General features: G+C 33.5%; 2 protein-coding genes across 7 annotated transcripts; both read right to left on the reverse strand.

Moving 5' to 3' along the window:
- Positions 1-1,707: 1,707 nt before the first annotated feature.
- Positions 1,708-9,219, reverse strand: LOC109238405 (SPX domain-containing membrane protein At4g22990-like). 3 transcript variants are annotated; one of them, XM_019404853.1, is made up of 10 exons: positions 8,808-9,217; positions 8,001-8,121; positions 6,945-7,256; positions 6,543-6,647; positions 5,958-6,412; positions 4,773-5,074; positions 4,115-4,284; positions 3,705-3,895; positions 2,935-3,068; positions 1,708-2,175 (listed from the first exon to the last, which is right to left on the reverse strand). In XM_019404853.1, the coding sequence occupies exons 1-10, from the start codon at positions 8,858-8,860 to the stop codon at positions 1,937-1,939; spliced, it is 2,082 nt and encodes a 693-aa protein (XP_019260398.1). In that variant the 5' UTR covers positions 8,861-9,217; the 3' UTR covers positions 1,708-1,936. The 3 variants fall into 3 exon arrangements, with proteins under 3 accessions (XP_019260398.1, XP_019260397.1, XP_019260399.1); XM_019404852.1 differs by having other exon boundaries at positions 4,115-4,287; positions 8,808-9,215; XM_019404854.1 differs by lacking the exons at positions 1,708-2,175; positions 2,935-3,068 and adding an exon at positions 3,087-3,267 and having other exon boundaries at positions 4,115-4,287; positions 8,808-9,219.
- Positions 9,220-11,762: 2,543 nt separating this feature from the next.
- LOC109238406 lies at positions 11,763-22,826 on the reverse strand. 4 transcript variants are annotated; one of them, XR_002069739.1, is made up of 10 exons: positions 22,650-22,818; positions 22,472-22,542; positions 16,464-16,679; positions 15,863-16,113; positions 15,570-15,773; positions 15,236-15,340; positions 14,685-15,147; positions 14,516-14,584; positions 12,255-12,311; positions 11,763-12,014 (listed from the first exon to the last, which is right to left on the reverse strand). XR_002069739.1 is itself a non-coding variant. In XM_019404855.1 (9 exons), exons 3-6 carry the CDS (start codon positions 19,570-19,572, stop codon positions 17,238-17,240), a joined length of 2,082 nt encoding a protein of 693 aa, XP_019260400.1. In that variant the 5' UTR covers positions 19,573-20,470; positions 22,472-22,542; positions 22,650-22,826; the 3' UTR covers positions 15,236-15,340; positions 15,570-15,773; positions 15,863-16,113; positions 16,464-17,237. The 4 variants fall into 4 exon arrangements, 3 of the variants coding, with proteins under 3 accessions (XP_019260400.1, XP_019260402.1, XP_019260401.1); XM_019404855.1 differs by lacking the exons at positions 11,763-12,014; positions 12,255-12,311; positions 14,516-14,584; positions 14,685-15,147 and adding exons at positions 17,628-17,727; positions 17,828-18,115; positions 18,179-20,470 and having other exon boundaries at positions 16,464-17,537; positions 22,650-22,826; XM_019404857.1 differs by lacking the exons at positions 11,763-12,014; positions 12,255-12,311; positions 14,516-14,584; ... (1 more) ...; positions 22,472-22,542; positions 22,650-22,818 and adding exons at positions 17,370-17,537; positions 17,628-17,727; positions 17,828-18,115; positions 18,179-19,590.
- Between the last annotated feature and the right edge of the window lie 768 nt (positions 22,827-23,594).

Genomic DNA, 23,594 nt, shown 5'->3' on the forward strand with positions numbered 1-23,594 from the left:
TTGTTTTCACTAATATCATGTTTGCTTGCGGGCGGCCGACGAATTTTGTGGCGTAAAGCCAAACTTTATGAGGGGCCTTAATTTTTAATTTTTTTTGTTATTTATTTGAAGTCTGTTTAGCTTTTCTTAGATACAACGTAATTAATAATTTTCTTATAATCAATAACTCCTAATAAGTATTTCTCAATTGACAATATAGCTAATCCATTTAACCTTTCTTGTGACATTGTTGTTCTTAGGTAAAATTTTATCAATTTTAATTTTGAACATTTCTTTCCGCTGAAGCAACGGTAACATGAGTTATGAACATTATTCCATAAGCAATTTAGGCATTTAGAAAAAAATTAAATCTTTTTATTTGAACAAGTGTATCAATTAAACTGTTATGTTCTAATTGTACTATTTTCCTTAATACCTTTAATTTAGAAAATAAATCTAAACCATCAATATGTAATTGATTATTGTGCTTTAAGGAACATTCAAGATTAAGGCAATATTTTTTTAAATTTTCAACATCTAGTGATCTTAGTTTTTACTACCAAATAGAAAACCAAAAATATTTTCATATGCTTCGGAATTTTCAAATCTATTTTGAAGTGAAAAAAATAGCCATGTCTGTTATGTATAAAAGTAATCAACTCTAAAGGACTCTTCGAAAGATTTTTTTATTATCAACATTCGTATCAAATTGTTACTTCCTATATATCACATGTTTCTTGTGAAATTCGGGTCCGATATTCATTTCAAGTGCAATTTCCTTGGTAGAAATCATAGTAGTTGCAAATCCTTCTTCTGTATATTTGTTAAAGAAAAAAATCAAATATTTTCACTTTACAGAACTCTTTTTTAAACTTATGAATAGTTTATTAGGTGTAACAAAATGGGTCCCCCACAAATATGGGACCTAAAGCGATTGCTTTACTTGCTTTATGGAAGGGCCGCCCCTATAATGCTTCCATTGTTCTTAAAATTATATCGTATGGTATTGTAAACCCGTCGAAACTCTGTTGCTATATAACTATGAAAAAGCTTAATTTTTGTAACCACGGATTAGGTGGCTTTTGCATGGTTACTTATTTCATTATACCCATTATACAGTACCATACAGTCAACCAAACAATAAAAATATTACTAAAACACAATAAAAGATACAATCTATCCAAACATTATATTCATTAACACAGTACAATACAATACAATATAAAACCATGGGTAACGACCATCCAAATAGGCCATAAATTAAGTGTTACGTGCGGTTTGAAAATTTAGTTCACTGTACTGGGGTAAAATTATCCTCACTGATGTTTACACCAAAACATACGAATGAGTAATCTTGTTCTTAAAAATCAAAAGCACTTATTTTTGGAAATAGCTAATACTTCTTTTCAGCGTAAACTTAAATGCTTAAAACCAACTTCTGTCTGGCCAAACAACTTCATTCTCTAAATTCTAAAAAACTGTATGTTCTTTTTTGTTTGAAATCAGAAGCTTTGGCTAAACGGGCTATTAATCCATTGAATTTCCACAAGAAAGAACAACACATTTTCATCTATATATTGAGTTGGCCAACACATCAAGGATCAAATTTAGACTTACCTATTATTTATCGCCCTCAAAACATAGCCAACTAAAGAATATATGTGCACTAACAAGTTCCATTTTTCCAGGGACAAGCAGCCAAGCATGACCACCAGCACCAAGTTGAGGTAAATAAACTCATGAACTGCTTATCATGATGAAAATTTACAACAATAATTCATAAAAACCCAATCAAAAGTACATCCAACATGGTATGAGAGTCAACTCACTTTGTATGTACCCTCACCATCTTGTTAGTGGAAGTTTCAAATCCCTCAATTTAACAAGCAAATCAACTCAGAAACCATAAAGAGAAGGAAAACAATAGTTGTAATTTGTATGCATACAAGATTGTGAATTAGTAAAGAGAATTATAGGTACGACATGTTGCAAAAATGCAAGCTATGCATATCAAAAGTGAAGGGAGAAGAGTAACATTCAAGAGCCTGCTCTGCCCTAAATATCCACCAAGAGTTATAGTTACATCAGCAATCACCCGAGCAATTGTGCCAGCTTCTGTGGACAAGAGACCTCCATTGTAGGTTCCCCGGGAAAGCCTTGATGACATTACTCGAGAGAGAAGAGATAAATTTACACCTGGAGTCATCAGCCAAATCATAGATATTTTGGAATGCAAAGTGGAATAAAAACCAACAAAATTTCGCCATTAGACCTTCCTAAATTTTGTTAGATGTCAAAGTGTTTAGGAATTTTTTTTTTTGGATAACCGAGAAATCCCGAGGATCAGTGATGCATAGTTCAAAACTCAGTTGCCCCTCTACCCTTCTCCGCTTAAATGATACGCGTTAGTAAATATTAACACCAACTATAAATTAAATATTGTTCTCAGTACTGTATTCGCTTATCTAAAATGTGGTTATGTTGACCTTTTTTTATTAAATCAACAACTTCCTTAGGTTGTGATGGGATGTACAGGTAATCTTGTGATACATTTAGTGGAAAGAACTGCATGATTGTGTTTTAACTCACTTATGCACTGCACTAGTTAAAAGGCAAAACTACAAATCCAAAGTATTAACAGAACATAGTATGTTCACGACATCACTCCAATCGGAATTAGCTAGAGACTAGGATGCAACATATCTATCGTCCTACTACCGAAGTGTGTTATAAATGGTTATGATACCGTCCACTGCAGCAATCATACACGCCAAATTAGCAGAGGACAAGTCCAAGCTTACTAGTTCAACAATACATTATGTTCTCTTCCACCAGGTTTTCTCTTGAGCATTGGAACTACATTATTCTTTGTTATCATCATGATAGGTTCTATTGAGAATTAAGAGCAAAGTATGTTTCTCAAGGAGTAAAATAAAGGGAAAATAGAGATCACACCTTCTAATACTTCAGCAGATACAAACATTAGGAGGCCTGAGCAGACATACTGTGGTACCGAATACGGGATTACAACATTAAAGCTCAGGAGTATACCAAGACAAACCATGATTTCAGATGCCAGCAAAAGTTGCCTGCAGAGAGGATAAACTTATCATCATATTCTGATGGCGAGCATTCAACATGATAGAGCATAAATTCCAATGGCGAACATCCAACATGATAGAGCATCGTGAATTTTCAAGGGCTTGACTTGCTCTCTGTAGTAAGATTGCTCCACTTTTATACAGTTCAATGCACTTGTCATGAAGAACTCAGTCACAGTTTACAAAACTGGGAATAACACGATGAGACTTTTTAAAATTCTATAATTGATTAATGCAACATAACTGCTAAAACTTTTTTAATTTTCTAGGCAAAGCATGAGAAATATCCAATATGAACAGAAGCATTTGATCAATCAGTCAATCATCTATGCATTATTTCCAAACTAGTTCAGAACGGCTATAAAAATACATGAATAAACATTCTAGCAAGAAACTTGATGTTGTTTGCAAACATGAAGGCTCAAAAAGACTAAAGATGCTACAATTAATTAATCCTTCTAATAAATTAAATACTATCCCATTGCAAGCAAAGCACATCTACTACATTTTCAGAATAGTCTCCATCAGTAACACATTGGAAAATCGGTTTATAGCCAAATAGTCATGTTTATAGCATCAAGAAAATAAGCTTCAAAAATATGTTCTTGTGTCAAGATAGATTACCTGTCCTGAAAGATGTTACTTATGTAGCTCCCAACAACAACATTTACTGGAAGAACTGTGAGGCCCAGACATGCAAGAAAAATTGCGACAGTGCTCGTTGACCAGCTAAAGTAATATGCCGTGATGACACTAGATGCTGAAAGTAAAATCTCCATAGCATATTTCAGCATAAAATAGATTAATAATTGAACCTGCATCAAGGAGTAACATGAATGGTCATTGGTTAGTATAATTGTTAATAGCGCAGTATTAGGGAAGCAAGTGCACCGGATCAGTGGGTTGATTCCCAACAGACAAATTGCCATTGAACAGTAAAAGCATCTAATTTCACTGGGCTACTCTTTTACCCGTAAAGCAAAAAGAATATTACTCGCACATGAACCTTGGAAAGATAAAGGATCTCCACATACCTTCACAGAAGGAGTCAGCAATCTATATGCTTCTACAATGGAGTTGGCTGGACGACGAGACTCCTCTGGAGCTTCTTCACTGCCATCACATTCACCTTCATTTTCTTGTTCATCATCCGCTGATTTTAATAGCAATGGTTGCACAACACCTTTTTCAAGGTCATCGTTTTCTACTGGTATCAAAAGATTTAATATCAGAAGCATTTAAAGAAAACTCTTGTTTTACCAACAATACCATGGCTTCACTTGAGGATACAAGAGTATAAAGCCTAACTCTCTCCAGAGGACTGTGCTCTGGCAAGCCTACGACGCGACTAAAAGACAAGGAATTTAGCAATTCCATGAGCGTGATAGCAAATTAACAGAATGTATAATTATTCAACCAATAGACTAAAACTCCAAATGCATTACTTCTTTTCTGTACTTCACCTAACTTCCACATAACTTGAGCTTACAGTTTCAATTATGTAGTCGTGCAGCAAAATTTGAAATTAAAAGTTCGGCATTCCCCCTGTTTCTCTTGACTGGTGTCAACTTAGTTTGAGGATAACAGAGAGAATGAAGGGGAAAGGAAAATTTACAAGCACTCATATAGAAATTTTTGGAATTAAGACCACAAGTGACAGCGTTGATAATAAAAACAAAAAGTTGAACTTACCAGCATTAGATTTCCGAGGAACATTGTTTACTTCAGTCTCTTGAGCAGGTTCTCTAAAAGAGATCGACAACCATACCAAATAGATTAACCATGAAAAAGCCATAACCCAACCAGGCAAAGTATCTTGATTGAATGTTAACTTGTAAATCTTAAAATTTGTCTGAAGTAGCCCAGCAATTGCAGGGCCACATGCCATTCCAAGTGCACTAGCACTTACAAAACCAGCTGAAGCCTGCATCCGGATTTTAAGTGGCACACAGTCACTGATGTAACGTCGGTTCACTGCTCTGGCGGAACCCAAACTGCAATTCAGAAGATGAGAAAAGCCAGATCTTGTTAACTTATAGTCAACTGCAAATTGCTTTTAGAATATCACAGTAACCTCCCAAAAACAGACAACAATGACACTGAATTATGTTGTGAAAACGATAAAGCAGATGATGCTACTCAAAACCACATTGTTTGTGAGAACTTATTGGTTCGTACAATCTCAAGTGTTCCATTGAAATTATTTGCTTCACATGGTACCCAAAAGAGACGTCTTAGTTTTGGTTCCTCAATAATTGACCAACTTCTTGGCCTATGTTGCTGCTGAAATCTTTTAAGTTGTGCAAATGTTTGACCAGGAGATTTCTTTAGAGGTCCACAGCCCACTCTCTCCATTCTAGCACTATTGTTCTTGATAAGAAATCAACCAAAAGGTAGAAGACCTTTTTTCCTTTGCGAAGATACAGGGAGGAACTTCCCTTTAGTTCTGTTTTTGGAGATAGCTGCTCTAAATTAGCTTTAAAATTCTATCCTCAACAGTTAGATCAGAATCTTGGAAATGTGGCTACAGTATCGAGAAGATGGAAATTTTTTATTTCGGCTGGTTGGATGAAAGGAGCATTTATAATCAAGGAGGAAGAACCGACGTGAGAAGTATTTAAGAAGAATAAATAAATTAATGAATTTCATCAACTACTAATATATAGAGACATAACATTAACAATAGTCCATTTTTTGCTTTAAAAATTGCTGAATATATCAACAAGGGCATAAAAGTAAGACACAATAAACTGTCCACCTAAACATACTTCTCCCAAAGTATAGGAAAGAAATATCTCAAGTAATTGTGATGAATGTTGCATGCATGCAAACTTGCACAGATGTTTTCGCTCAAAGAGGGGGTGGAGAGAGAGTTACCCGCAAAATATACGACCGAGAAGGAGAACTGGTATTGATTTGAGATCATAGGCCAATGCATACATCACATTCCCCACAAAAAGAACTATACTGCTAAATACCAGAGGTCTGAAGTAAGACCTGTTTGACCAGGCACTGAAATACACAGAAGAAAAGACCTGCGCAACAGCCATGGCTCCAATCACAATTCCACAAACTGTCGCAGCAGCACCAAGGCTCATAGAATAATCATCGGCTGTTGGAACAACGATATATGTATTGATCATATAAAGGAATGTATTTGCCAGGTTCAAGAGGAGTGACATAAAATGGTATCTCTGATCATCAACATGTTCCTCAACAGGAGTAGGTAACTCTTCTAGCATGATAAGTGAACGTTGGACCGAAAAGTTAAGGAAGGTAGTTGAGTAACCTAATCTATCAATAGCTGCTTCCATTGCATCAACGACGGGCTCCTGCAAAATGGCTTTATACCGTATGAGAATATAATAGAGCATAACCAGAATTTTACTAGCCAAAAAAAACATTATGTTAACAAAACCTAAACAAAAACCTAAAAGTTGATTAAAGGAAGTAGGCGAAAACCTGAAGTGGAAGAGCAGGCTGATCATAAATTGACAAGTAGCTTCCCTCACGGTCTTGAAGGTCTGCAAGATTACGAGATATCGCTCCAACAACTGCCCCTAATCCCTGCAATTTTCATTATTGGTCAGTGACACCCACTGGGCTACTCACACAGACAGCTTGCTTTAGGTGAAAGAGAGCTATCAAATTTGTTAAGGCAATCCACATTTCCTCATTCATGTTTGATTAAGAACCAATGCTGCTGTAATGCGTAATGACTAGGTTATATTTTTTTTTTCTGCTTAAAGCAAAATTCATTAGAGAGAAACTTTAGACTAAGTGTACTAGCAGTAAAACTTAAGTAGTAGCAACAGAAGCTTTATCATCAGAGGAAGAGACTAGTAGTTAAGTTTAGCATAATACCACATGCTTGAAGACTTGCTGAAGTTGGGAATATGGATGATTTGCCCGGGTTTTGACATAGTAATCAGTGAAACTATAGCCAAAACGTTTGTCAAATTTCTTAAGGATCTTCCGCAATCCAATGGCATTTATTTCAACAAAAAAGAGAAGCTTTAAAAGATCACGCCCCACATATCTATAACCTTCTCGTAGCTCAGTTACTTTGGATAGATCAGGCTGTTCTTGAAGAGAATCTTGCTGTTCATTGAGTTCAGATATCCTGCTTGCTAGTACTCCTTGTTGTTCCAACAAAAACAGAACAACTTTCTCAATCTGCAAATGTTACAAAGATAAATACATGAGCTCTTATACATCGGTACTCCACAATGTACCAGGAAATTTCTTCCCTACAAAAAGAATCCTTCCAATCAACCACTAAATGCGTTGATACTAGAAGAAATCAAATTTATTTACTTTTTTTTTTTTTTTTGTTTTTCCTGTTTCAAGTTGCACTAGGCATGGATTGCTCGGTAAAAAACACCAGATATTTTGTTGAAAGAATAACGAGTAATCCACTGACAAGCATCAAAATCACTCTTAGGTCTTAATAAAACAACATTCCTTGAAAATAATATTGACAAACTTGAGGAGGAACAAAATATTTAGTAGATGAGACTGGATTGCAGCCTATTTTCAGCACTTTCACCTCCGCCACTTAGGTGAAGGGTTCAGATTTCATCAACGCCTTCCCTCTTCTTCCTTCCCTTTGTCCTTGTTCACAAGACACACAGCTCCTTAAACAAAATGTCTAGTAAGATTTACTCACCCCGTTCCAAAAAGAAATGTTGGGCTCGAAGTAGGAAGGTCAAAACATCTAATTTTCAGTGTTGACTAGGATATTAATTTCTTAAACTTTTTGACAAAAAATTTACATAACCAGAAATTACATAGAAGTACTATAACTCACTTTTTTAATAGTTTAAGATGTTTTGAAAATGGTTTAACTCCCCAAATAGTAACAGTACCAAACAATTTAGGGCTGAGGGAGTAGTAGATATTCACTTCACAAATTCATACCTCCTTGTCCAGCATTCTTGAGAAATCCTTAAGAACATATCGCTGATTGAGTGCTCCAGCCTGGATTTGATCAGCGTATTGCTTTACCTTCTTCTTCATTACTTTGTAATTGATATAGTATCTGAAAGTACAAGATAATCCTCATAAATAAACATAACATTGGAATTCAAACTATTTGTAGCTTTCTTGTTTCCTTTCCACTCATTAAGTGGTAGTGCCTGATTTCTCTGTTTGCTCAATCACTTTGCTTCATATGAATTGAGGGAAGTTAACCTATGTTGCTCGGACTCTCCGAAAATGTCGATGGGTGCATATCGGATCCTCCAAAAATAGTGCATTTTTGGAGGATCCGACACGGGTGTGACAACTGTTTTGGAGAGTCTGTGCAACATAGAGTTAACCCTTATCTCTTTTATTAGCACAAAACAACCAGAAGCAGAATTTGCTTTCTTTTTAAGCAATGTATCTTCCTGTTTGCTGTTCTAAGTGATAATATATATTTTTTTTTAATCAAATAACATTATCATTGAGAATTCCAACCAAGTTTATGCTCAAGAGGCAGATAGCATATACTTGAGTTTAAGAGCATGTTATTTCTCTTAAGCATAATTAGTTTTAAGACTAACACACTTAAAGATAGCTAAGTTGGAAGAAAAACTAAACATAAACAAATGACAGGATTCAAGGGAACTAATCCTGCATAGTCCGCATATATGAATAAAAATTAATGGAATATATACATTAAACCAAAAAAAAAAAGAAAAAAGAGGATACAGAGACTAGGTCTATAAAGGAGAATGGACACACCCTTGCCATTCCACGATTTGCCTTTCCTTCAACTTCTTCCCAAAAGCAACCATTTTTCACTGTAGTTACCCCAAGAAACAGATCAAAATAAATTGTAAGTCAAAAGTTCATATGAAGAGATTTTGTTTTCTGCAGACTTTAGAGTTAAATTATGTGATGCGGTTAAGGGTTTGAGCCTTGAGTATGAAAAAATCCTTGCTAGGAGCGCTTCTCCCGAATCGTGCACACCGGGTGAAAAAAAAAAGTATGTGACAGCTGGTTTAAGTCTTTGCTATGATGTTTGAGAATCAAAATTGTACACAGACGTGAATCAGAAAAATCATAGTAGATGATTGAGTTGACTTATCATGTCATCCTTACACCACTAATAAAAAAAGTAGAGCCAATTCAGATTGAAGGCGTTATTAATACATGCTTGAATCATTGTTGATAGCGACTGACACATTTTATCAATTTATTCTTATAATAATCAACTATATGAGATATTTCTCAAATGATCATCAATATCCTTTTCTTTTTAAAAGTTACTGAAATAATTATCGTCACTTTAAAAATCAGTGACTGATTATTCAGAAAATAAAGTGGAAAGTCAAGTAGACATGATACAATTAATTTTAAATAAACAATAAGAAAATATTATTTTGAGATAACAATACAATACAATACAATATGCAACAATCATCCAAACAAGCTGTAAAAGCCTAGATGTTTTATCTACTAAGGGGTAAAAATTAAAAACAAGGTTTCTGAGTTCCTTATTGGCAAAACTTTAGGGATCTGTCTGAAAAGCCATGTGTAATTACTGGACAGTGTAATTACTAGGTTACTAATTATGCACTCTAATAATTACACAGTATAGTAATTATATTGACATATTCGTTTGTCATAACATAATTACAATAAAATTCTTATTATCATATTTGGTTAACGAATATAATTACATAATTAAATAAATTATTTAGATTAAAATGATGTAAATAAGTTTTTGTGTGTGGCAAACATATATGTTCTTGACGATGATTGTCAAAGTTACTTTGTCATTCCTAACTTAAATCGAAGTCCTTCACCTTTTTATAGTAGTCTACCTGCCTGAATTCGAATTAATCGAGCCAACAAGTTACCAATGCCAAACAAGGAGTTAAGAAGTAACATATTTCAATCTACTTCTGCAGCAATTTTCTTTTTCGAGAAGTTATATATATATATATATATATATGTGTGTGTGTGTGTCCACTCACACATGACACAATGAAGTAGTACTAGTGTAGTTTTCGCAGGTAATCCATTGTCTCAATACTTAACAAGTGCTAACATGAAAGCTTAACCGTGCGCAAATAGACCAGATTCTAAGTTTATTCTTCTTTCTTATACTCTCAAATTTTGCAGCCACATGACCACATCAACAAATGAAATTTTTATGGACTATATGAATTTGGACCTTAATTGCCAACTAATTAATAGAAGTAATACGAACAATAATATGACGAGAACCATGCATGTCCATATTCCAAATGACTCAGCTCTAGATCACTTCAGAATATTTAATTATAATCTTAATATATTCCTCTGCGGCTATAGCTTTATATACATTAATGAATGTGTATGGTTTTCAATTATTGGTCAGCACATTAAAGAATATACAAGCCCCATTAGAAAAACAACTAAAAATCAAATCAAGTCAAGGCAAACCAAGATCAGAGCCATCAGACACATCACTATCAATAGAAATGGGTTAAAATTTTAAGTCGATTGACATGCACACATTACACGCATTTGTGACATTTTCTGGGGTTTTAGATTTATTTATATGAAGTAGGAAGGAAAGGAATCGCTTGGTCCTTGAAGAGTTCTTTCAAAACAAAGGATTGATTGAATTGTGTACTAGGATTTAGTACAAATATATACATTTTCTCAAGTTCTGAAGAGTACGTATTGCAAGTCATGATATTAATTCGATCCACTGAAATTAGCGACAAGATTTCAATCTGTAAATAATATTCTCCTAGCAAAACTTGCTCTGCTGTCAAACCGTAATGAAAATTATGAAATTTGGATTGATGATCAAATAAAATATCATGACTTGCAAGCAGGGGCGGAGCGTGAGCGTGAGCATAAGGGAGTTCATCTGAACCTTTTCTACAAACAATTATACTGTATATACAAGGTCAAAATTAGTTTTATCTATAAATAGTTTATGTTGAATCTCCTTACACTAAAAGAAAGTGGAGATATGACGACATTTAAAAAATGTCGTATTATGCTGTTTAAATATCACAAATTTATTTACCGACATTTAATTTACATTTGCATCAAATGTCGTTAATTTCAATGTCGTAATTTTCCGACATTTAGGTAAATGTCGGTAAGAAATTATGACACTTACTTTACGACATTTAGGTAAATGTCAATAAGGAATTATGACATTTATTTTACGATATTTAGGTAAATATCGATAAGAAATTTGCGACACTTACTTTGCAACATTTAGGTAAATGTCAATAAGAAATTTATGACATTTAATTTACGATATTTAGGGAAATATCGGTAAGAATGTTATGACATTTGGTTTACAACATATAGTAAATGTCACTTAAAATTTTCGACAATTAGGTTAATGTTACTAAAAAAATACGACATTTACGTATGATCTTCACAAAATGTCATATTGAAATATACGACATTTACGGTAAATGTCACTAAGAAAATTCATAACATATACAAAATACCGTTTTCACTTTATGTGAATATCATTAAAAAAAAATTAGTGACATCTTTTACAACATAACAAAATGTCGAATTAAATGTTTTGACATTTAAATTAATGTGGCTATCATATGTTTTAGAATGTAAATAATAATGTTCTGTTTAGTTTCATCATGAACACATTTACATTCACAAATGTCAACTTTTATAACAAACATTAAATAAATGTAAAGCAAATATCTTTTAGCACAATAACCAAAGAACAAAATGCAATATAAAACGTACTTAGTACAAGATAGATAATATCAAATTAAATGATTTGTTCTCACGTAAAACCCAAATCTAACTAAATCATAAAAGATAGTAATTTCAATGTGTAAGTACTTTAAGATCGCTCCTATTCGAATTAATTTTCCTCAACTTCTAAACTAAATCTTATAAAACCAACTCTCCACAAGTCAAGCTTTTCACTGCTAGTAATTGACATCACTTCCTTCAAGAATGCTGCACAAGAAGTCACAAGAAAAAAAAAAAGAATTATACCTTTATAATAAAGTGAATTCTTTCCTCCTCTAAAACAATTGGAATATTAAAACTAATAACAGATTCGTGTTCTAAAAGAGAAACAAAATGATAATGAATATAATACTAGCAGCTGGAGAGAAAGAAATAGACAACATAAAGCAAAAAATCCAAGAAAGTGAACGCAACCACCCAAGAACCTTATAATTTTTTCACACTTACCCGCTTCTTTTTCTTTGTGCCAACTTCACTAACTCCAATCTTCTTGATTATGTTAACCTGAGAAGAAATTATAGATTGGTTACTATGGTAGTTTACAAAATTTACAACTTAAAAAATTGTGAATACAAGATATAAAAAAACAGAACAAAGTCATATAATAAATGTTATTTCCTAATATGATAGCGTTTCAATCATAGATCTTTATTTCCCTCATCTAGGCAAGAGTCATCAACTTACTCTTTCTTCCAGGTTCTACAACAACAACAACAACTTACTCTCCTGTTACTACTACTACTGCTATAAACACCTATGAGGAAATTGAATGGAAACATGTATGCAGTACGATATGATTGGACAATGGTGGAGAAATCAACTACAAGGCAGAGTGCATCTCCAAAAGAATTGAAGCAACAGCAGCCAAGCAATATGCAGGCTAGACAGAAACAGCAGCATAATTTCAAACAACGATCACCTAATTATAGGAGATCTCCAGGGCTACAAGAACAGATCACAACATCAAAGCATATTGGCTTCTCTAATTCATTTGATGCATTACTCAACGAGACAACTGATGCAGTCTCAACTGATGCAATACAAGCAGAAGTAGGTGCACAACATACAACTCAAGCTCACAGCTCCAATACGCCCATTCTGCAATTTTCCAGCCCTCAAGTAGAAGAAATAATCAAGGAGGCACAAAAAGCAATGACGTTGAATCCAACATTGGTAAAACAACCACTGGTTACTCTAAATACTTCTGGGTTTGAAGTACCATCTCAGTCAGAGGAATCATGTGGTGAATTTGAAGGTGATTCTAGGCAACTCATGTTAACCACTGGAATTAACAATAAAATTGTACAACCAACCTTGCGAGACATTGTCAGCAAATCCAGAAAATGAGATGAACAATACGATGAAGATGGAGAGGAGAACTTGGGGATTGAAGAAGATTCTACTGATGATGATATTCAAGAGAGTGGAGATGAATACATGCTCTCAGTTGGCTCACCTATGCCAATAAAACACATTGCTTCGATGTCCCCTCCAAAAAGCAAGCTTAACTCCAATGCTCCTGTTTTTGTTCCTAGTAATCCCTCAGCTACTACAGTGAAGTCTATTAAGGAAGTACAGCAGAACAACAAAGCAGATATGCAAGGTGGTGAAATTGACCACCCAAATATAGGACAGCAGCGGGAAGGTTCTCCAGGTGCAGCAGTAACACTCCCAACTACTGTACAAAAGCAGCATGATCTCATTTCGTCGGAGGATAGAATGTTACTTGACACTTTGGTAAATCCTAAACCTTTAAACTCTATACATTCAATGCAAATTGTGAGCACAGGAAAGGTGAATAAGGACAAGAACAACATGCAAGCCATAGAACAACATCAAAACACTACAACTTCGGCAAATACACAACATGGAAATGCATTGACGCCCCAGGACATCGTCGATAACTTTTCGCATACAGTGAATGTGGGAAGAGACATTTATGAGGAAGGAGAAGAGGATGCAATTTTTCAACAATGCAGGGCAGAGGCAGTAAGAAAAGGTGATTTATCACCTATCCTTGAGAGGACATACTCATTCTCCCTCAATTCCCACCTAGTTGACCTCCTAATATATATATATATATATATATATATATATATATATATATGATGTAAAATGAACAAAATAAAAGAATTTCCCTGCCTTAAACGTAATACAAAGATGTAGGGACATGAATCATGCTACTTCAAGAATATATTAGGATGAGCTCACATTTCTACACTTGGAAAAAAAAATAGTATATCAATTCCTTTCTTATACTATATAAGACTTCATTCCTTTCAACATTTTCCATCCAAAAGTTTTTAACTCATTATCATCAAGAAAGAGAGAGGTAGAGGGAGAGAAAAAAGAAAATGGATTCAACAACTGTTGCCCAAAAATCGTCCTCTCCTTTATCAAGCAACAACAATGGCTTCCAAGCAATTATAATGGCTCTAATACTAACTATTACAATTGGGTATTTTTTCTTTTTTATCGTAACACCAACCAATATGTATAGACAAATATGGACACCCATGATCAAAGCTCAGACTGCTACATCCACTTACTTTGGAGCTTGATAATCTTTTTAACTGTAAAATACCCTCTATACTTTAAAGTGCTATTTTGAAGCTTTACGTAACTAAAGTGAAAATTGACATAGTTAAAATTATACTTATCGAATGTATGCTGAAAAAGATTTAGTTAAAATGAGTTTACGAACTCACCATCTTTGTGTGAACAAGTGAAACAGGTGATAGTGATTGTTGGTACTCGTCCATTGAGTTATCAGAAACCTATCACAAAAGAGGAAAATTACTACAGTTAAAAGAAAACTAAATTACAAGATTATCTTAAATACAATAAATTTTTGCTAAAGAGCACAATATTTTTTACCTGCTCATCACCAGATAACTTCTTAATTGAGCCAATAGCAATACCCAATGATTCTAGATATGCATGTATACCAAACTTTACTTTATCGTCTATTTTTGCATCCATATCCTTTGATGCTTCTAACATTTTTCCCCCAACGCTTTTATTTCTTCTTTTGCTTCAAATAACTTTTTCTCCGTCGCTTCTATTTCTTCTTTTGCTTCAGACAATTTTTCTTCCATTGCAATTCTCATAGCAGAGGTAGCTTTTTCAACTTCTATCTCAACCTTTCTATCAAAATCTCTTTGCTCAGCCTGGGATCTCTTATATGCAGAGCCATAAACAAAACTTGGAGCTGCTCCTTTTCCTAAAGTTCGAACATTTCCATGAGTGTCTGGTCCCATAACCTGTGCATACACATCATTGGGAGCACTTCTAGGGACATTTAACTCGGATACACCTTAGCAAGTTCATCCATTTCTTTCTTTTGGAAAGAAAAGGTAAAACAATACAAAGTTAAAATCTTACATTGGAAAGAAAGTAATTCATATTCATAAAGAATGGGAATTTACCATAGTTTCATCAGCTATCTCATTTACTGGTTGTTTATTCTTTCTCGTATGTGTTTCTTTGAATACATCGATACGACTTGGTTTTACACCATTCTTCTTTGTCATCTGTTTAAATAGTAAAAAAATTGTTGCAAATATATTCAAGAAAATAAGTATTAAAGGTAATTCATGGCCAAACATCATATACCAAAGAATAAAACTTTTAAAAGAAAAAAGAGAAAAGATAACAAGAATTACAGAGGAAAAGCATAAAAATATTTAAAAGAAAAGTATGATCCGCATAATAGCATGTGCTAAGGGCAAGAAAAGAAGATGCTTGATGCTCGGAGAATACCTTTGCTTCGTTAGAGCTCCAATAATGAACTAATGCACGCCACTGGTCTTCTTCTACCCTGTCTGGATGTTTAGCTAAGCGCTCGATATCGTTGTTGTATGGCTCATAACCAATCATTTTTGCTTCATGCTTCCATTCTTTCCATTTAGATCCAACCGATATCATCAACATACGTCTCATATCCTCAGTTGCATCAGTATTTTCCTGCCAACATCAACATATAACACATGTATAAAAACATAAAATCAATAAGCATCTTAGTATATAACCTTTTTCTTTAATTTTCTAAGCACCTTAATATGAGCCCATATCATATCCTTGTACGGTTTAGGCACAAGCCTCCAATCTTTATGATTTAAAGGAGCTAAAATGTCATTTCGTGTTATAACTCCAAGTTTTGAGCTCAATCTAGCTGCATCAGGTCCAATAGATTGACTAAGATTATTCAACTCAACATGTAAAATGCCACCATCTTTTCCCCATCCTGAGTGCATCATAGTAGGACCCCTAGGTCACTTAGATTGCTCTTCATTAGCACTAGAGTCTGCAATAACCAAATATAGAAAAGAGAGTCATCCATAACTAGTAAAACTCAATTAATTCTTTTTTTCTTCTTTTAAAATTCACATATAAACACTCCATTAATACCAAGGGATTAGAATAAAAGAGTGATAGAGGAAAAACTGCCGTAAATGAAGCATATATATTTTTGGAAAAAAAAATTACAGCAATACAGGTAGGTATAGTGATGAGCGGTCAAGGTACAAGTACTCTTGGTGGATTTGCTTGAGTTGATATTTTACATTTAGGTCTTCTTGGTTGCTTGGGAAAAAGTGCACAAATACACAAAGTGCAACTATTCAATAAAGATAAGATATTATACAGAATAAGTACCTTGAGAATTTTCTGCTTCATGTGAATTATTTCTTGATTTTCCAGATCGGATAGCTTGTCTTTCATTTTGTGGCCAGTTTTGAGGTGGTTGAGGCATCGCCGCACCTCCCATTTGTTCTTCTTGTTGCTCCGGAAAATCAGGCAAAAGCATTTCTTGACTAGAATTTCTCTATCTTTTTCTTGCCATCACAACAAAGTTGCTCAAAAACTATGTTCCTGCAAAATTGAAAAATATTTTCTACTGTCCAGACGTATAAATTAATATCAAACTAGCAAGCCAAACAAAAGGACACATACGCATATGAGATTTAAACAACTAAAAAGCACAATAAGAAATCCCCAACTCGATGATCTATGTTTAATAACAATCTTTACTAAAATAGTGACAAAAAAAATAAGAGTAACTAAGATATGTCGTCTTCTTCATCATATGTTTCATTACTTTCCAAAGTAAGTGGGTCAATTTCTATTCCCGGCACACCCTCTCTAACCCATTTAATATCCTCTTCATTTTCAAATATAGTATCATCCAGCTGTTGTTCGGGCCACAATTCCATGTGCTCTTCCATTTGCTCATTTGCTGGTTTATTTTCACCTAAATAATAAAACCTCTTGGTTTAATTTCAACTACAATCCGCCATTCTTTTGCCATTGGATGATGGACATAAAACACCTGTTGAGCTTGAGAAGCAAAGATGAAAGGTTCATTTGACAGGTGCTGCCTTTTGTAGAGTAGCTAAGAAAAATTAACAAGAGTAAATCCATAATCATCTTTCACAATAAGCCCCTTGTTGTTGTCCACCCATTCGCATCTAAATAGTATAAACTTGAGGTTTGCGGTATAATACAACTCAATATGGGATTTCTGTCTCTTGCGCTTGCATAGCTCTGAGTGGCAGCCTTTACCATAACTCCACTATTTTGTGTTTTTAGCTTTGCATCACGAGACTTTGTTAAGTATCTAACTCCATTACTTATATATCTGTTCATTCTTTTTGCTTGCTTTGATGGGCCAATCGCTAGATTTTGAATTTCTTCTGGTATTTGTTCACCTGCCATATGTATCTTCTCAACCTATAAATAAGCAAGAACTAATTAAAAATCGATACTATAATATATATAGTGTGTGTGTGTGTAAAAGTATTCTAGCTGGTTCACAATTACATGTTTTCTAAACCATATGTGAAATTTTTCATTGTGAATCTTATCCACATCATGTCTCGATAGACGAAGATTTTGCTTCTTGATTTCTTTTATATGCTCACTGCAAAAGTAAAACACTTAAAAACTTAATAAAAGAATTAAACAAAAACTTTATATTACTTAATAATTAATTATAAAGCAGAATATTATTGAATACTTACTCGCGGTATGGCGTTATGGTAGCAGAATTAAATAAAATATATCTGTGTGCTTGGGCATGAGTAATATCATCAAGCGTAAACCCATCAATTTTAGTTGACTGACGACCCTCTTGATTTGGAATCTCATTATACAAACCATAATTTCTTAAAGGTCGATTTAACTTTGTCTCCACATCATGTAAATATCTTGAGCAGAATGTCATGCACTCTTCTATCCAATATCCCTCTGCAATTGAACCTTCTGGATGGCTTCTACTCCTCGCATAATTTTTAAGAGTAAGCAAGTACCTAAAATAATAAATAATATTATAATTCAATATAATACTTCATAAGTACAAAACGAAATAGTACCTTTCAAATGCCCACATTGAACGGTATTGTGGAGGTCCGCCAATCTTTGCTTCTTCAGCTAAATGGATGACTAGATGTACCATGATATCAAAAAAGGATGGAGGAAATATTCTTTCCAAATGACAAAGAGTTATTGCAACTCGATCTTGGAGCTTTTCTAATTCACCTATGTTCATAACTGTTGAACAAATGCCCCTAAAAAAATTACTTAATTCAATCATTGGCCTAAGGACATTCATTGGAAGGAGACCTCGCAAAGCAGTAGGAAGGAGTTGTTGCATTAAAATATGGCAGACATGACTCTTCAATCCATGCACAGTGCGTTGCTTAAGATCAACACAACGTGATATATTTGAAGCATATCCATCTGGTACTTTCACATCTCTTAAAACTTGTAAGAGAATATCTTTTTGTGCATTGCTCAAAGTGAAACATGCCGGAGGTAGATAGTATTTGCCATTAGCTTTTTTTTTAGGGTGCAAAGCCTTTCGAATCCCCATCTCTTGTAAATCCAAACGAGAATTCAGATTATCTTTTCCTTTTCCGTCAACATTTAGTAATGTCCAGAATATATTGTCAAATACATTCTTTTCGATATGTATTGTGTCAAGATTATGACGAATCATATTGTCTTTCCAGTAGTCTAACTCAAAAAATATGCTGTTTTTCTTCCATAAATATTGCAACATGGCATCGTCAACATGATCAGAATTCTTCCATTTTCTTTTCTTGGACATTGCCAATAGATGTTTTCCGAATTTATTTTTAATACCTTTTAATTGCTTAAGAACTTCAATACCTGACAAACATTTAGGTGCTCCCTCTAACTCCTTAAAACCATCAAACGAAATTTTATCTTTTCGAAACTTGTGCCCATCGGGTAACCAACGCTGGTGCAACATGAAACAATATTTTCGCCCATATTTCAATATCACAAATTTAGTCTTGGTCAGACAACATGGACAAGCATATCTAGTTTTCACACCATATCCTGATAAGTTACCTAGTGCTGGAAAATCACTGACTGTCCAAAGCAATGAAGCACGCATTTGAAACATATGATTCTTTGACGCATCATAAGTGTCAACGCCAACCCACAATTCTTTTAACTCATCAATTAACGGTCGTAGATAAATATCAATATCATTGCCTGGTGCACGAGGGCCATCAATAATTATTGATAATATCATGTATGGTTGTTTCATGCACAACCAAGGTGGCAAGTTATATGGAACCAAGATAACTGGCCATGTGCTATGTGAGATAGACATAGACTTGAATGGATTAAATCCATCTGAAGCCAATCCAAGTCTAACATTTCGAGGATCTTGAGAAAAATCTTGATGCGATTCATCAAATTTTCTCCAAGCAATACTATCAGCAGGATGCCGCATTACCCCGTCTTTAGTGCGACCTTCCGCATGTCATCTCATATCAGTAGATGTTTTAGATGACATGAATAATCTTTGAAGCCTCGGTATCAATGGGAAGTATCTAAACACCTTTGCCGGAATTTTTGAGGTTTCCAAACTACCAGATTCACCTACAAATTGTTTGTATCTTGGAGCTTTGCAAAACTTACAATCAGTTCGATCTTTTGTCTCACTCCAATAGATCATACAATCATTTGGACACGCATGTTTTTTTTTGTACTCGAGTCCTAAATCTTTAATAATTTTTTTTGCATCATTAAAGGACTTAGGTAATATTTCACCTTCAGGAAACACATCTTTTAACAACTCTAACAACATGGAAAATGAATTGTTCCTCCACCCATTGAGACACTTTAAATGTAATAGACGAACAAGAAAAGAAAGAAGTGAATATCTGCTTCCAGGATATAATTCATGCTCAGCTTCTTTCAATAAGTTAAAAAACTTTTCAGTTTTCTTATCAAATCCCACATTATGTTGATTTGACCCACCAAAGCTATCACCACGAGTGTACATATTAATAAAGTCACTAGTAGGAGGAACTCCAAAAGCATCATGCACCAAACTTTTTATTTCATCACCTATATCTGATCTATCTACGGACATTGATGAAGATGATGTCTCACCATGAAAAATCCAATTAACGTAACTAGATAGAAATCCATCAACCACAATATGTTCAACAATCAACTCTTTCGGGATAAATTTCATATTACGACACTTCTGACATGGACACAAGATTTCAGATGCATTAGGCCTATCTAATGAGGCAAAATGAAGAAACTTTTTGGCTCCATTCTCATATAGAGGATCATTCCTATTCAATATGTTTATCCAACTCTTATCCATTAAGAATAACCTATACATATAGCAAAAAATCAACTAAAAAAGAGTACTTATAGATAGAAACTAAAAAGAGCATATCACAGAATACGAATATATATTATAATTTATACACTTTACTAATGACTATATAAATGTATTCACTCAGAGCATGGAAAAAAATATATCTAGTTTCTTTATTTTTTTCAAGTAAATCTTACAAACTTGATCCATGAACCATGTTGATTGAGTTTATGCTAACAAAATACTGATTGAGTTTGTTTAAGACAAGTTTGAATTTGTCCTGTCGATGGCATCAAATCTCATCTTAGGTGAAAACCTACGTACTAGAAGTGATAAACTAGATGATCTAGGTTCTCTAAGATAGACATAGCTGTAGACCCATGTCCTTTTAGTTCTCACCTAATGCATAAATAAATCGCAAAATTCAAATTTAGGAAAGTAATGACTTGACTGGCTGTCTTGTCTCATAATTAATGCAGAGGTCATCTACAAATATAATAGCTTCTGCGAGCTAATTACTTTGTGAAGAGCTTGGTATTGTCCACTTAGCAACATAATCTCAGTTGAAAGATTCCTCTTGAATGATCTTATTTCCAAGATAATGTTTGATTTGTAGAAATATTATTGATAAGCTCATTAGGAAAGAGTAAGCTGCTATAAAAGAATAATAATCAGATAGCAAACGTTACACATCAAGTTGTTGAAATTAAAATTACTGGAGAAAGAAGCTAAAACAAGGAAATATAGCAGAAGCAAAGTAATGGACAAACAACCCATCATATCTTCCTGAAGAATAGAAGAAGAGATGGGAAACATGTGTGTATATATAGAATAGAGGAAATCGAAAGACTAAAATGGAGAAGAAAAAGGGAGGGTGTTTTACACTAGATTTTATTTTGGGGTTTGCTATAAATAACAGCTTTTTCGTAGGAGGGTGACCACATCCTCTTTATCTTTTGGTAAAAGAAAAAGGTAAAAAGGGCTAAAGAGAAAGGGTAGTTATGGCAGATGTTGTCTATTAAAGAGAAGAAATGTTGTTCTTTTTCTCTTATTATGTCTTGTGTCGGCTTTCAAAATTACAGAGGTTTCATATGTGAATTGTGAAATAGTATTTTATCAGGTTACCTATGTAAAAGAGCAAAAGGTCAGAAACAACAAAAGAACTGTAGTAGATGGTGAATTATGAGTAAAACTACCAATTTCTCATTGTTTTACTTTTAGTAGTTGTCTGGAACTAGGATATATATAAACCTAAAAATTTCTCATCCTATACCTTTGTGATTGTCTGTCTGACTGATTGGTGCATATAAAATTTTAACTGGTTTTGGGCTTCCTTAACAGAGGAAATTTTTTGCAAGTGCGTGAAATAGCTACTTTGGTTAAGGTATCACACTCTTCACATGATGGACTTGGCTCCTTTCTACTACATCTTATCTCTAGTGTCTCTGGTAGATGTTTAGTTGAACTACATATATCTAGCTAGTGTAAATTCAAGAGTAAAGTTATTTCACCATTTCAATAAAATATATATTCATGCTCCAATAAAAAGAGGACTTCCTAGTTTAGAATATTTATTTAGTTATTAAGTCAAGTTGATGCCATTGTTTTGGATTTTTGTACCTCTGTTTCTCAAGAACAGAGTGATGCAGATACACGCATGTCTCCATATGCTTGTCATGAATTTGAAGTCTTTTCATTAACAAATTCTTTTATGTTCAATTAGCAAATCAATAATTTGAACACTGCAAACTTTTAATAAAGACCCAAAAACACACCAAAAAAATCAAAATCAATTTACCACTAAATAATGAAAATCTTATATCCAACTTTATAAATGTACTAAACAACAAACACCCAGAAACACACCAAAAAAATCAAAATCAATCTACCAATCAATACCTAAAAGAGAAAATTGTTAATTCAAATCTGAATAATTAAGAAAAATAAAGAAATTTGTTAACCCAAATCCGAACAACTAAGAAAAAGAAAGATATCTGTTAACTAAAGTGGGTACCTTGAATTTGTAGGAAATAACCTTTGTGAATCTCAGCAGCAAAAGCCTCAGAGATTTTCGTCTCCAAGTATCTATGATAGCACAGCCGAATGTAAAAAATTAGGTTTTTTGAAGAATTCTAACTAAGGAAGGAAACTGTATTTTTTTAGAATTGGGAGGAGGGAAGCAAAAATCTTACCAACCAAAATAGTTTCCTTCAAAATCTCCAATACTCTCCATACATAGCTCCTTGTAGAAAATCTGGCCAAACCCAATTTGAAATTTTGAGCCAGACCCGGTTTTGATTGAGATAGGATTCGATAGTTTTCTAAGGCTTGGAGTACGTGGGGTTCTATTTTAACTTAATGTCAATTGGTTTTCTATTATGTTTTTAACTTATGGTCAATTGTATGGGTTCCTTGGTCCTATAAATATTTTTATTTTATATATTTTATGTTTAAATAAATCCAACATCTAGTAAGTATTAGTAATAATAATATACATATTTTTACTAAACATTAATATTTTAATAAAAAGTTTTAAATAGGAACAATATTTTAAAATGCGAGGCATGCATGATAGATATGAGAATTTTATTTAATATCAGGTGAGGTGTAAGCTTCATAAATTTTTATATTTTTTAGTTTAAGAAATCGAAAAGAAAATAAAAGAATAGAAAGTATATTAAAAGTTTTAAAAATCAAAGGATTAAACAAACTCATAAAGGACCAAAGAATCTAACCGTTTTACAAGTATGAATAATGCAATAGTGTTAAAATTATTATCAAAACACACATTTGATTACTTCCCTATAAGGCTAAAAGTTATATATTATTATCAAACTACAAATTTAATTACCTTCCTAAAAGTAAATAATCAATAAACTTTATCAATATTATAATTCAAAATATTACTCCTTCATAAATAAATATAAAATTACTTTTAAATAGTAAAATAATAAAAGTCTCATAATAATTTTGGGAGATAAAAAACTAAGAAAAAAAACTCAATTATAGCAAGCGGAAGATATAAAGTTCGGCTATTTATATATTCAGGAAAAATGTTCAAATAATATTCACCCTCACGATGTTCTCACTTAGTAAATATGCAATACTATGACTCGTTATTTGAGTTAAGATCATTC

Source organism: Nicotiana attenuata, unplaced genomic scaffold (genome assembly GCF_001879085.1).
Source record: "Nicotiana attenuata strain UT unplaced genomic scaffold, NIATTr2, whole genome shotgun sequence".
NCBI classification, from domain to species: Eukaryota; Viridiplantae; Streptophyta; class Magnoliopsida; order Solanales; family Solanaceae; genus Nicotiana; species Nicotiana attenuata.